Source organism: Lethenteron reissneri, chromosome 49 (genome assembly GCF_015708825.2).
Source record: "Lethenteron reissneri isolate LAM-NWPU_2019-01 chromosome 49, ASM1570882v1, whole genome shotgun sequence".
Classification (NCBI taxonomy): Eukaryota; Metazoa; Chordata; class Hyperoartia; order Petromyzontiformes; family Petromyzontidae; genus Lethenteron; species Lethenteron reissneri.
The window spans coordinates 1165703-1177817 of NC_083827.1; the positions used below are offsets into that span (position 1 = coordinate 1165703).

Sequence of the window (12115 nt, forward strand, 5' to 3'; positions counted from 1 at the left end):
CCTCTCGTATGCAGTGCCGGCCTTCATAGGTGCTCGTGAACAGTACTTGCCCTAACAATATGTTAAGGCTATAGGGGGTGATCTGTGTCTTTGTATGTACAGTGAGGAAAAAAAGTATTTGATCCCCTGCTGATTTTGTACGTTTGCCCACTGACAAAGAAATGATCAGTCTATAATATTAATGGTAGGTTTATTTGAAGTGAGAGACAGAATAACAAAAAAAAAATCCAGAAAAACGCATGTCAAAAATGTTATAAATTGATTTGCATTTTAATGAGGGAAACAAGTATTTGACCCCTCTGCAAAACATGACTTAGTACTTGGTGGCAAAACCCTTGTTGGCAATCACAGAGATCAGACGTTTCTTGTAGTTGGCCATCAGGTTTCCACACATCTCAGGAGGGATTTTGTCCCACTCCTCTTTGCAGATCTTCTCCAAGTCACTAAGGTTTCGAGGCTGATGTTTGGCAACTCGAACCTTCAGCTCCCTCCACAGATTTTCTATGGGATCAAGGACTGGAGACTGGCTAGGCCACTCCAGGACCTTAATGTCCTTCTTCCTGAGCCACTCCTTTGTTGCCTTGGCCGGTTTTTTGGGTCATTGTCATGCTGGAATACCCATCCACGACCCATTTTCAATGCCCTGGCTGAGGGAAGGAGGTTCTCACCCAAGATTTGACGGTACATGGCCCAGTCCATCGTCCCTTTGATGCGGTGAAGCTGTCCTGTCCCCTTAGCAGAAAAACACCCCAAAGCATAATGTTTCCACCTCCATGTTTGACGGTGGGGATGGTGTTCTTGGGGTCATAGGCAGCATTCCTCCTCCTCCAAACACGGCGAGTTGAGTTGATGCCAAAGAGCTCCATTTTGGTCTCATCTGACCACAACACTTTCACCCAGTTGTCCTCTGAATCATTCAGATGTTCATTGGCAAACTTCAGACGGGCATGTATATGTGCTTTCTTGAGCAGGGGGACCTTGCGGGCGCTGCAGGATTTCAGTCCTTCACGGCGTAGTGTGTTACCAACTGTTTTCTTGGTGACTATGGTCCCAGCTGCCTTGAGATCATTGACAAGATCCTCCCGTGTAGTTCTGGGCTGATTCCTCACCGTTCTCATGATCATTGCAACTCCACGAGGTGAGATCTTGCATGGAGCCCCAGGCTGAGGGAGATTGACAGTTCTTTAATGTTTCTTCCATTTGCGAAAATTCGCACCAACTGTTGTCACCTTCTCACCAAGCTGCTTGGCTATGGTCTAGTAGCCCATTCCAGCCTTGTGCAGGTCTACAATCTTGTCCCTTGGCCATGGTGGAGAGTTTGGAATCTGTTTGATTGATTGCTTCTGTGAACAGGTGTCTTTTATACAGGTAACAAGCTGAGATTAGGAGCACTCCCTTTAAGAGTGTGCTCCTAATCTCAGCTCGTTACCTGTATAAAAGCCACTTGGGAGCCAGAAATCTTTTTGATTGAGAGGCGGTCAAATACTTATTTCCCTCATTAAAATGCAAATCAATTTATAACATTTTTGACATGCGTTTATCTGGATTTTGTTGTTGTTATTCTGTCTCTCACTGTTAAAATAAACCTACCATTAAAATTATAGACTGATCATTTCTTTGTCAGTGGGCAAACGTACAAAATCAGCAGGGGATCAAATACTTTTTTCCCTCACTGTATGTGTAGTGTAATATCGCCGGCTGGTGACCAGCAGCGGCAACTGCAGTGTACAAACAGTACACACGCCGGTGAGCATATACACGGTGTGTATGTCGGCAGGGCGGAGGAACTGGGACAAGAGTCATGAGGGGCCCATTTGGGAGCCCCTGGAACCTGCTAGTGGGTTCGGTTTCCCAAACGGGGCTCTCCATGTGCTGCTAGACAGCCTGTCAACTGTCTCAGTCAGCGCTGCCGATGCTACACGGCTAGTGTTGTGTCATAGGCTAGCGAGTACAGAGTGCGTGCAGGCGAGATCGTGTGTGGTAATAACAGGTGCCTCTACAAATATCGTCTCCGAAGTCACTGCACTACATATGTGTCAATTGACATCCAGGACACCCTTGCAATTATATTTTCCATCTCAAGGGATTTGCCAGTTAAAATATAGAAACCTGTAATGGCCTTCTCCTGTGATCACATCCCAACAGGGTGTTGTCTGTGTCAATCCGGAGCGAACCTGGGCGAGATGAGGCGGGCGAGGTCCGCCAGGTCGTCCAGCTGTGACGCTCGCTCCTCCTGCCGAGCCGCAGCCCCCGCCGAGCCGTGGGTCTTTACCGTTCGCGCAACTTTATGCAGGCACGCTTTGGACGCCTTTATGAGGCCCAGGCAGGGGGCCAGCAGCTGCCCACCACAAATGGCAGCGCAAAGCAAACAGTGCCCCAGCGTCGTCATGGAGCACACAGAGGTGCTGCGGTGAGATCCTCAGGACACCCATCAGTCAGTACTCATCGTAAGCAAGTGAGAGATAAGACAATGAGTAACTGCCACGGGAAGAACGAATTGACAACATTGACTTGGCCAACAATGGAGTTTGACAATAATCCATCACTCATTTTAGTGCGGGGACTGACTGAGAAACATTTTGGGCAAACGTGTCTACTTGTTGGACACTCGGAATGCAAATTAGCAGTAAATGCAACTTAACCAAAATACTCGCAAGTTAAGTTTTTACTCTTTATTTGTACCTTCAATAATCACGGGCCGAGATCACCAAACATGTTACACTTGAAAAACGATTTTAAGCTCAAGTAGCTTCCTGGAATTTAAACCCAGGATCTCAGCAGTGCTGGCTTTAAAGGTTCACCACCAGCACAGTAATGGCACATGCATAACCAAACTGTTGTTGACAATATTCCCTCTGACCCCTGTCCCCAGGATATGGCCCAAAGTACCTGGCGGTCGCGCTCGGACCAATAGGTGTCCTGGTTCTCCCGGAACCCCACGATGTCATCTGCGAGCACGTCCCCAAAAGGGTCACTGTTGCCTGCGTCTTGAGCCTGAAAAACACCAAAGCCTGCTCACATCCACCAGTCACAGTGGTGGTGGCCCACCTCTAAACCACTGCTTTGGAAGCCCGGACGGTGGATCACAAAGATTTAATCATAGGCAGATACTAGTCCACTGGGTTGTGAAGGGGGCTATGAAATGGACAGTTTTTTTAGTATGATTCCAAAATGCTCGTTATTCTTCAGATACTCTGGATCCCTTCCACGCTCATTAAACAGCGTTAGTACAAACAGCACAACGTTTCACTGTCTCAAAAAGTGCCTCCAGTCTCAATAAGGCTTTCCTAAAGGGCATTGTCATAATTAGAAGACTCAGCTTTCCTTGCAGCTGAAAATCCCACAAATGTTTTTGTTGACAAAAGGCATATGTTTTCCATAGTCTTCTGCTTTGTGCGTACACACTGGTGACATAGGATGCACAATACTTGGGTAAAGAAAAACAGAAGATGAAAAATTAAGTCTCCTTTAACAAGCTGTGGAGTGGTGACCGGGGGGGGGGGACTTAAAACCAGGTTATGTGGTTGGTTCAGATTATAAGAAGGGAACCCCTGGAAGTTGGGTGGCAACAGTTGTGATACAGTAGTCCTTCCGTTAAATGACATCAGTTAATGGTTTCTCGGTTAACGTTTCGCCTGCCATAGGACCTCATGGTTTTGACTGTTAACATTTAGATTAGCGGTATGTTTATGTTATGCACGCGGGCACCAATTTAGACCAATCCGAGTGCTCGTAAGTGGGCTGAGCATGCCTCAGCCAATCAGCGACGCCCATCTATAAGCGTTTACACCTCGACTGGCTTTGTCTACAGTATGTTTCTGTTTTGGCAGTGTAAGCAACTCTCTTGCACACTCAGTGATTTTTACTTAATTTTCAACTTATAAGTGAATTCGAAAAACAGTTATTCCAGTGAACAGTAGTTTTCGTGGTAGCGATTAAAAACGTTCACTGAGAGACTGTATTTGGGGGAAGGCAGCAATGGAGAGGTGTTGTAATGGCATCATAAGCATGTGAGAACCTCATCATGTTCACCTGAAGACAGGCAACAATGGAAGTGACTGGGACCGCCTTGGCCCAAGTGGGACCTACCTGCTCAATCTCCTCTAGCGCATCGCGCACAATCCCCAAAGCTGCCTGCATCACAGCCAGCACTGCCACCACATTATCTGTCAACAGCGAATATCAAGTCAGGTCACTTGAGCTTTTTCCAAATGAGAAACGAATGAAATGTTTACATCTTATACAATTCAGATGTTGTCATGCCATGGGCAGTGTATTTAAATGTTATTTATATTGCATTTAAAGTCATCGGTATTTTTAGAATAAAACAAGGGATCATTGTCCATGCCACAAGCCCCGTACCCCTTGGCAGACGAGAGATGTAGGTCGCAAGCCTCCCAGACGCCCGCTGTGCTTGTGAGCTGGCCCTGGGATAAACTAGAGGAACACAAGAACACATAACACTCACAAAGGTCACGGAGTTTGAACTAAAAATCCACTTGAATTTACATAACCAGATGACCAGGTTTGTTATAAAGAAAAAACACATCAAATAGCATTATACATGCCATTACTACAACCATTGATTACCATGTTAAATATAGTCTACAAATATAAATATTTCCGTCATTCACCGAGTAAAATCGGTTCAAATCCTATTACCTTTTCAAAAAATACCACCGAATATGGTTATTTACATAGGTATGTTTTTGCAATGTACTTAAAATGCATTAAACATAATGCACATGAGCTATGAGATCAGCACATTTGCATACTGTTTGGATCGTGATGTCATGGTATTTAATGCCCACTTTGCAGTTGAACATTTTGTCATGTTTGTGGCAGTGCCTCGCAATAATTTCTAGTGCTGTCTAAAGTTATTATGCGACTGAAAAGGACTTTTTTCACCTGGACCATCGACTTAAGTAGCCTTACTGGAAGGTAACTGGTGCTATATTAAAACCCTTTCCCAATCCGAGACTTCTGCAAGTGACAGGGTGGTTCACGTTCACTTCTGAATCTCAGAAAGCGCGTTAATTTTATTGAGTGAGGCATAGCGCCACTGTTTTTAAAGACATTGTACTCACTGCAGAGAACTGTAGTGACACGACCGCACTCTGTACTAGCTGGCGCCAAACTGTGCCACAGCCCCCACCCGCATGGCCTTGTGTGAGCCTCGGTACCGATAAAGTAATTTTATTTTAGTTTTTCTTCTGGTATCGTTTTGATGACGTACATGTGTAGTGGAGTAACGCGCGTGGGGGTTTGAAAACAGTGTGCACGGCGTGTGTGAGCTGCGGACAGTGAGGTCACACCAGGGCGAACAGGTGCAGAGAGGAGAGCAACCACAAAGGGGTGACCAATTAGGATGCATAGCGGTGATTGGCTGGCTGCAAATGCAGAGGCGGAGTAGGCGCCACGGAGGCGAGTGATAGCGGCGATAAGGGGGAGAACACGTGGGGGAGGCGTCGGGATGACGCTGAAGCAGAATGTGCGGGGAAACGGAAGCTGAGTTGGTTGGAGTGAAGAAAAGGGAGAAATCAAGAGCAGTTCGGGACCCCACTCTCCACACCTCGTCCTGTCCAGTGGTGTTGGCTGATCCCCCGCTGGATGCAAGGGCAAGGTTGTAGGAGGGTAAACAGGCTAGCAGTAGAGAGGCTAGCGGAATCCTAGTTGTGAGTATGAGAAGGCTAGCAGTAGAGAAGCTAGCAGAGTGTATAGTGAGAGGCTAGCAGTAGAGAAGCTAGCAGAGTGTATAGTGAGAGGCTAGCAGTAGAGAAGCTAGCAGAGTGTATAGTGAGAGGCTAGCAGTAGAGAAGCTATCAGAGTGTATAGTGAGAGGCTAGCAGTAGAGAAGCTAGCAGTAGGGAAGCTAGCAGAGTATATAGTAAGAGGCTAGCAGTAGAGAAGCTAGCAGAGTGTATAGTAAGAGCCTAGCAGTAGAGAAGCTAGCAGAGTGTATAGTAAGAGGCTAGCAGTAGAGAAGCTATCAGAGTGTATAGTGAGAGGCTAGCAGTGGAGGAGCTAGCAGAGTGTATAGTGAGAGGCTAGCAGTAGAGAAGCTAGCAAAGTGTATAGTGAGAGGCTAGCAGTAGAGGAGCTAGCAGAGTATATAGTGAGAGACTAGCAGTAGAGAAGCTAGCAGAGTGTATAGTGAGAGGCTAGCAGTGGAGGAGCTAGCAGAGTATATAGTGAGAGACTAGCAGTAGAGAAGCTAGCAGAGTGTATAGTGAGAGGCTAGCAGTGGAGGAGCTAGCAGAGTATATAGTGAGAGACTAGCAGTAGAGAAGCTAGCAGAGTGTATAGTGAGAGGCTAGCAGTGGAGGAGCTAGCAAAGTGTATAGTGAGAGGCTAGCAGTAGAGAAGCTAGCAAAGTGTATAGTGAGAGGCTAGCAGTAGAGGAGCTAGCAGAGTATATAGTGAGAGACTAGCAGTAGAGAAGCTAGCAGAGTGTATAGTGAGAGGCTAGCAGTAGAGAAGCTAGCAAAGTGTATAGTGAGAGGCTAGCAGTAGAGGAGCTAGCAGAGTATATAGTGAGAGACTAGCAGTAGAGAAGCTAGCAGAGTGTATAGTAAGAGCCTAGCAGTAGAGAAGCTAGCAGAGTGTATAGTAAGAGGCTAGCAGTAGAGAAGCTATCAGAGTGTATAGTGAGAGGCTAGCAGTGGAGGAGCTAGCAGAGTGTATAGTGAGAGGCTAGCAGTAGATAAGCTAGCAAAGTGTATAGTGAGAGGCTAGCAGTGGAGGAGCTAGCAGAGTGTATAGTGAGAGGCTAGCAGTGGAGGAGCTAGCAGAGTGCAACATAGCAGGCTAGCGGAGCGAGAGAGCGCGAGCGGAGCATGGCGGACAAGCAGTACAAGAGGAGGAGTTGCGACAGAGATGCGTGGTGTTGAACGCGAGGAGTTCTGTACGAATAAAGTGACACAGGAGGAAAAAAAATAATTTGTCCGTGTGAAATAACACCACTACACATGTATGTCATCAGAATGGAATCAGGAGAAAAGCTTATGACGTACACGTACATCATCAAAACAGGAAAGGGTGAATGATAATTGCCAAAAATTATATAAAGGGGTGTGGTGCCCACACAGTGGCCTTATAGGAGCATGGTGACCTACCTCTGGACCGGCGAGCACTTTATGGATTCTACCAGATGCAGGACTCCGCCCAGGACTGTCATAGTTGCCTCCTTTGTGCTTTTCCTCAGCACCAGTCCTGCGTGGGAAAATAACGAGCGCTGCTGAGTTCCTATCATTTAAAGCTGGGATCTCCCAGATATTAAATCAAGTTCCTTAAGATAGAGGTTTAGTGGTGGTACAGTGATTATCGCATTGCACCCTGAAGCCGGTGATCTGAATTTTACTCTTGGCCATGGCGATCACTGGAAATTGATATCTGAAATGGGCATGGGATTCCAGAGCACCAACCTGCACTGAGCAGCGTGGTGGCACAAAGTCTAACAACTCCCACGACCAAGACGACATATCGAGGCCTTCATCGAGGAGTGTCAGACTTTTTTTTTTAAACACAGCTGGGAAGAACCAAGTGAAATGTTACAGACTGGGCATCTCACTTTTTTTGACCCAGAAATGCCACAATTTGGTTAGAGAATAGTCCGGATAAAGTTGTGTCAGGTTGGCCCAAAAATTGCGCCACCACTTCACTGATTGCCCAAACAGAGTCAGCACCCTTCCCAGTTGTTGTGGAAACATGGCAAACAGCCTTACTGGGCTCTGTATTGTGATGCCATGTGGGTGAGTGTAGTTGGACACACTCAGCAGTCACACCGTAAGTCTTGGGCAGCGTGTAGAAGACCGTCACAGTGGCCAGCACCGCGTTCTCCATCCCCTCACCCAACTTCCTGCAATCCTGGCCAGACATGCACTCACTCAGGATCTTCTTTGCCACTTGGGCTAGCATCTTGCAAGAGATGAAACACCATTTTATGGCTTCAATCCGATACCATTAGCCTTCTTTATTACCCTTTGAAGATGTATATAAGTAGCCAAATATATGGAGATTAACTGGTAGATAAATTAGTCGGTAGGTAGGCATTATTGGTGGGCAGACAGAATGGACCTCCGATTAGCACGGTTGGCTATGTACATTGTGAAAAAAGTTCAACATACATACAAAGGGAGACTGGTACCATAGACAATGACCAAATATTATTGATAGGTTGGAATTATTTTATAAAGCACGTGTAAAAAGACCCTTTGGCATTTATTACTCGAGAAGGCCGTTCTTTTGACTCCATGGTCATGGAATAAAATAAACAGTCCTTGCATCCCTATCGGCAAATCATTTCCATTTGAAAGGAAATAATAAACCTCTTGAACAATTCAGGTGAATCAATGCCCCTTCAAAGTGACCTTCGTACATTTTTCCAAATTTACAACCAAGCCACACCAGGATTGCCAAGCCAGCCTGGCACAGCTCAGGAAGCACCAGGATGTTTTTCCACCGCAGATCCGAGCCGCGCCACTAACGTCACACAGAATGAAAGTGTGGCGCTGATGTACCGGCCGATGTAACAAATTAAAAAAATTACGCAATGTCTAACAACAATGATGAGGGGCCTGCCCTTGGTCTTGCTGGTGCCAAGCCAGATTGAGATGTCTCGAGGCGAGAGATTGACAGTTTAAGTTTTGGCTTGGAAAATAGTCAGTGGAAAACCACCTGTCCTATGAAGGCCCTGTGCTGGTGCGGCTCGGGTGTGCCAGTGTAAAGTTGTTGAATATTCCCCAGTGCCTCACCTGTGCTGAAGGCAAGGGAGGTCTGGAGAAGGCCAGGCTGAGCTTGGTGGACTCTTGGGAAACTGCCTTGTAGCAGTGCTCTGTGTGGACAGACACATAACCTTATAAGAGAGTGGGCCAGCCAATGTATCCCAGTAGCATGTGTTAAATCCTGAGAAAACTCTGGACTAGTTTAAATTTACCGAGTTTCTTCAGCAGATGTGGTCTGTTAAACAAAACAATGCAACTGGGTAACCCTATAATGACAATCCGGAGATTGTGAGTTAAAATAACAGTTGCACATTAACTCAACCCATAATGCCTTGGGGGTCAATAAATTGAGAAACGCTTTGTGGGAAATCAGCAGTGGTTATCCCCGCATGGGTATGTGTAATTAACACGAGTGGTTCGGGACTGTCAATGACCGTACGTCACCCTTCGATGTTGAGCAAGGGGACAATGTGACTTGCATTGTCGTATACCGTTTAAGCCATTAACACTCCACAAAATGACGCACCTAACTTTTTCCAGAACTCTGGCATGTCAAAGTCTTCACGAGGTGCGACAGAAGACTCTCCATCTGCATAATCGGAACACAAAGAACAGCATCACAATCAACAAGCACTGGAAAAGGCAACAGGGCATCAATGTAACGAGGCGAGTACTGCAAACGCTGCTCCCCGTGTTCAATTTATTGAGCACTGAGGCGCAATTGGCTATACACTAAACTACTGTATTTTTACTTTACCAGGTAAGACCCACTCTGCTACATCGGGGCCGTCCATAAATGACGTCACGCACCTGGGGAGGGGTCAGACATTTGTGACGATGTGTGACGAAGGGGGAGGGGCAGTTTGAGAAATGTGACGTCAAATCAAAATGTTTTATTTTTTTTGGGAGGGGGGGGGCAGAGCTTTGTGATGTCATATTTGAGGGGGGGGGGTCTGACTTTTTGTGACGTCGTGTGACGAAGGGGGGGGGGTCAAAAATCGTCCAAATTTGCGTGACGTCATTTATGTACGGCCCCATAGCTCCTTTTCAGAAGCGACCTGGCCACCAACGATAACGAAGTGGCGGCTTATCATCATGTGGAAATGTATAGCAGACACAAATACTCTTAAACGTGGTGTTGACTCTAAATGTGGGGGAAAAGGAAGCCCAGGAGAAAAAAAGTTTGAATTCCAAATATAATCTTTAACATGTAGGCTTTCGCAACCAATATTATCCATAGATCTTCTTTGGGTTCGGTTGCGTAAATATAATCTGGCTGTCGCCTGATGAAGCTGATTGTACTCGCATTGTGAGTGTTTTGGTTTACTCTCCAACACACCGGTGTGCTGAACTAGTAACGAGGTGGCATTTTTTGTTCACGTGACAAACCTTACTAATTGGTTGTATCAGTTGGTGGCCGGTTTAACGACACATTTATATTTACGTGATCTAATCAACAGGGCTCGGGATCGAACCACCGCGCCCTGCATGCCAGGCGAGGGAGTTAACATCTCGCCAGGTTCAAGGCAAAGCTCCCAAACTCACCGACGAGGCATGCCCACGTACATCTGCTAAGTCCCTCTTTGGGCACAAAAAGAGAGGATTTCTATTTATCGTGACAACTTGCGCGAGAAAGTCGCTCAACGGCAATCGATCCGCATACACCGCATCAGAAATCGATCCACGCATTCACCGTAACGAATCGATCCGCACGTTGCTACTAAGGAATCGATCCGTGTCGACAGAGCAGGCCTCCGACGATGGCCCGTTGCGAACAGGAGGCGAGTGGGGTGAGGGGTGGGCGCCTCAACCTTTCAGCTGCTCCAGCACGAGGGTGACGCTGTGCTTGAGGTTCTCCAGCGCCACGCTCACGTCCTGCTCGGCCATGGCGAAGCCGCCTCTGATGGCCGTTCACCGGCGCCGACGAATCCGCGAAGCGCCTCGCTCCGCCACCATCGGCGAGACGCGCGCCACGGGATGTGACGTCACGCGAGTGGGCGGGGCTCACGAGAGACGCCCCTGCACCGGAAGAGGCGCGTACAGTCAGATCCAGTGCAGTGCAGTGCACTAATACAAGCAGTGCACTAATACAAGCAGTGCACTAATACAAGCAGTGCACTAATACAAGCAGTGCACTAATACAAGCAGTGCACTAATACAAGCAGTGCACTAATACAAGCAGTGCACTAATACAAGCAGTGCACTAATACAAGCAGTGCACTAATACAAGCAGTGCACTAATACAAGCAGTGCACTAATACAAGCAGTGCACTAATACAAGCAGTGCACTAATACAAGCAGTGCACTAATACAAGCAGTGCACTAATACAAGCAGTGCACTAATACAAGCAGTGCACTAATACAAGCAGTGCACTAATACAAGCAGTGCACTAATACAAGCAGTGCACTAATACAAGCAGTGCAGTGCACTAATACAAGCAGTGCAGTGCACTAATACAAGCAGTGCAGTGCACTAATACAAGCAGTGCAGTGCACTAATACGAGCAGTGCAGTGCACTAATACGAGCAGTGCAGTGCACTAATACGAGCAGTGCAGTGCACTAATACGAGCAGTGCAGTGCACTAATACGAGCAGTGCAGTGCACTAATACGAGCAGTGCAGTGCACTAATACGAGCAGTGCAGTGCACTAATACGAGCAGTGCAGTGCACTAATACGAGCAGTGCAGTGCACTAATACGAGCAGTGCAGTGCACTAATACGAGCAGTGCAGTGCACTAATACGAGCAGTGCAGTGCACTAATACGAGCAGTGCAGTGCACTAATACGAGCAGTGCAGTGCACTAATACGAGCAGTGCAGTGCACTAATACGAGCAGTGCAGTGCACTAATACAAGCAGTGCAGTGCACTAATACAAGCAGTGCAGTGCACTAATACAAGCAGTGCAGTGCACTAATACAAGCAGTGCAGTGCACTAATACAAGCAGTGCAGTGCACTAATACAAGCAGTGCAGTGCACTAATACAAGCAGTGCAGTGCACTAATACAAGCAGTGCAGTGCACTAATACAAGCAGTGCAGTGCACTAATTCAAGCAGTGCAGTGCACTAATACAAGCAGTGCAGTGCACTAATACAAGCAGTGCAGTGCACTAATACAAGCAGTGCAGTGCACTAATACAAGCAGTGCAGTGTAGTGCACTAATACAAGCCAGTGTAGTGTAGTGCACTAATACAAGCAGTGCAGTGTAGTGCACTAATACAAGCAGTGTAGTGTAGTGCACTAATACAAGCAGTGCAGTGTAGTGCACTAATACAAGCAGTGCAGTGGAGTGCACTAATACAAGTAGTGCAGTGTAGTGCACTAATACAAGCCAGTGCAGTGCAGTGCACTAATACAAGCCAGTGTAGTGTAGTGCACTAATACAAGCAG

At 46.9% G+C, this 12115-nt stretch overlaps 2 protein-coding genes across 2 annotated transcripts in view; one reads left to right on the forward strand and one right to left on the reverse strand.

Moving 5' to 3' along the window:
• LOC133354856 (sodium-dependent neutral amino acid transporter B(0)AT1-like) overlaps window positions 1-1879 on the forward strand; it is a 20338-nt gene extending 18459 nt beyond the window's left edge. Inside the window, exon 9 of the mRNA XM_061572009.1 lies at window positions 1839-1879. Within this exon, the coding sequence (XP_061427993.1) occupies window positions 1839-1879 (41 nt within the window). The remainder of the gene's footprint in view (window positions 1-1838) is intronic.
• On the reverse strand, window positions 1619-10679 carry CCNDBP1 (cyclin D1 binding protein 1). Its single transcript, XM_061572175.1, is given in 12 exon segments — window positions 1619-2338; window positions 2890-2994; window positions 4090-4166; window positions 4363-4384; window positions 4386-4437; window positions 7116-7212; window positions 7785-7866; window positions 8754-8833; window positions 9250-9312; window positions 10535-10613; window positions 10615-10661; window positions 10664-10679. Coding segments are annotated over 12 exon segments (900 nt in total). The 3' UTR covers window positions 1619-2158.
• Between the last annotated feature and the right edge of the window lie 1436 nt (window positions 10680-12115).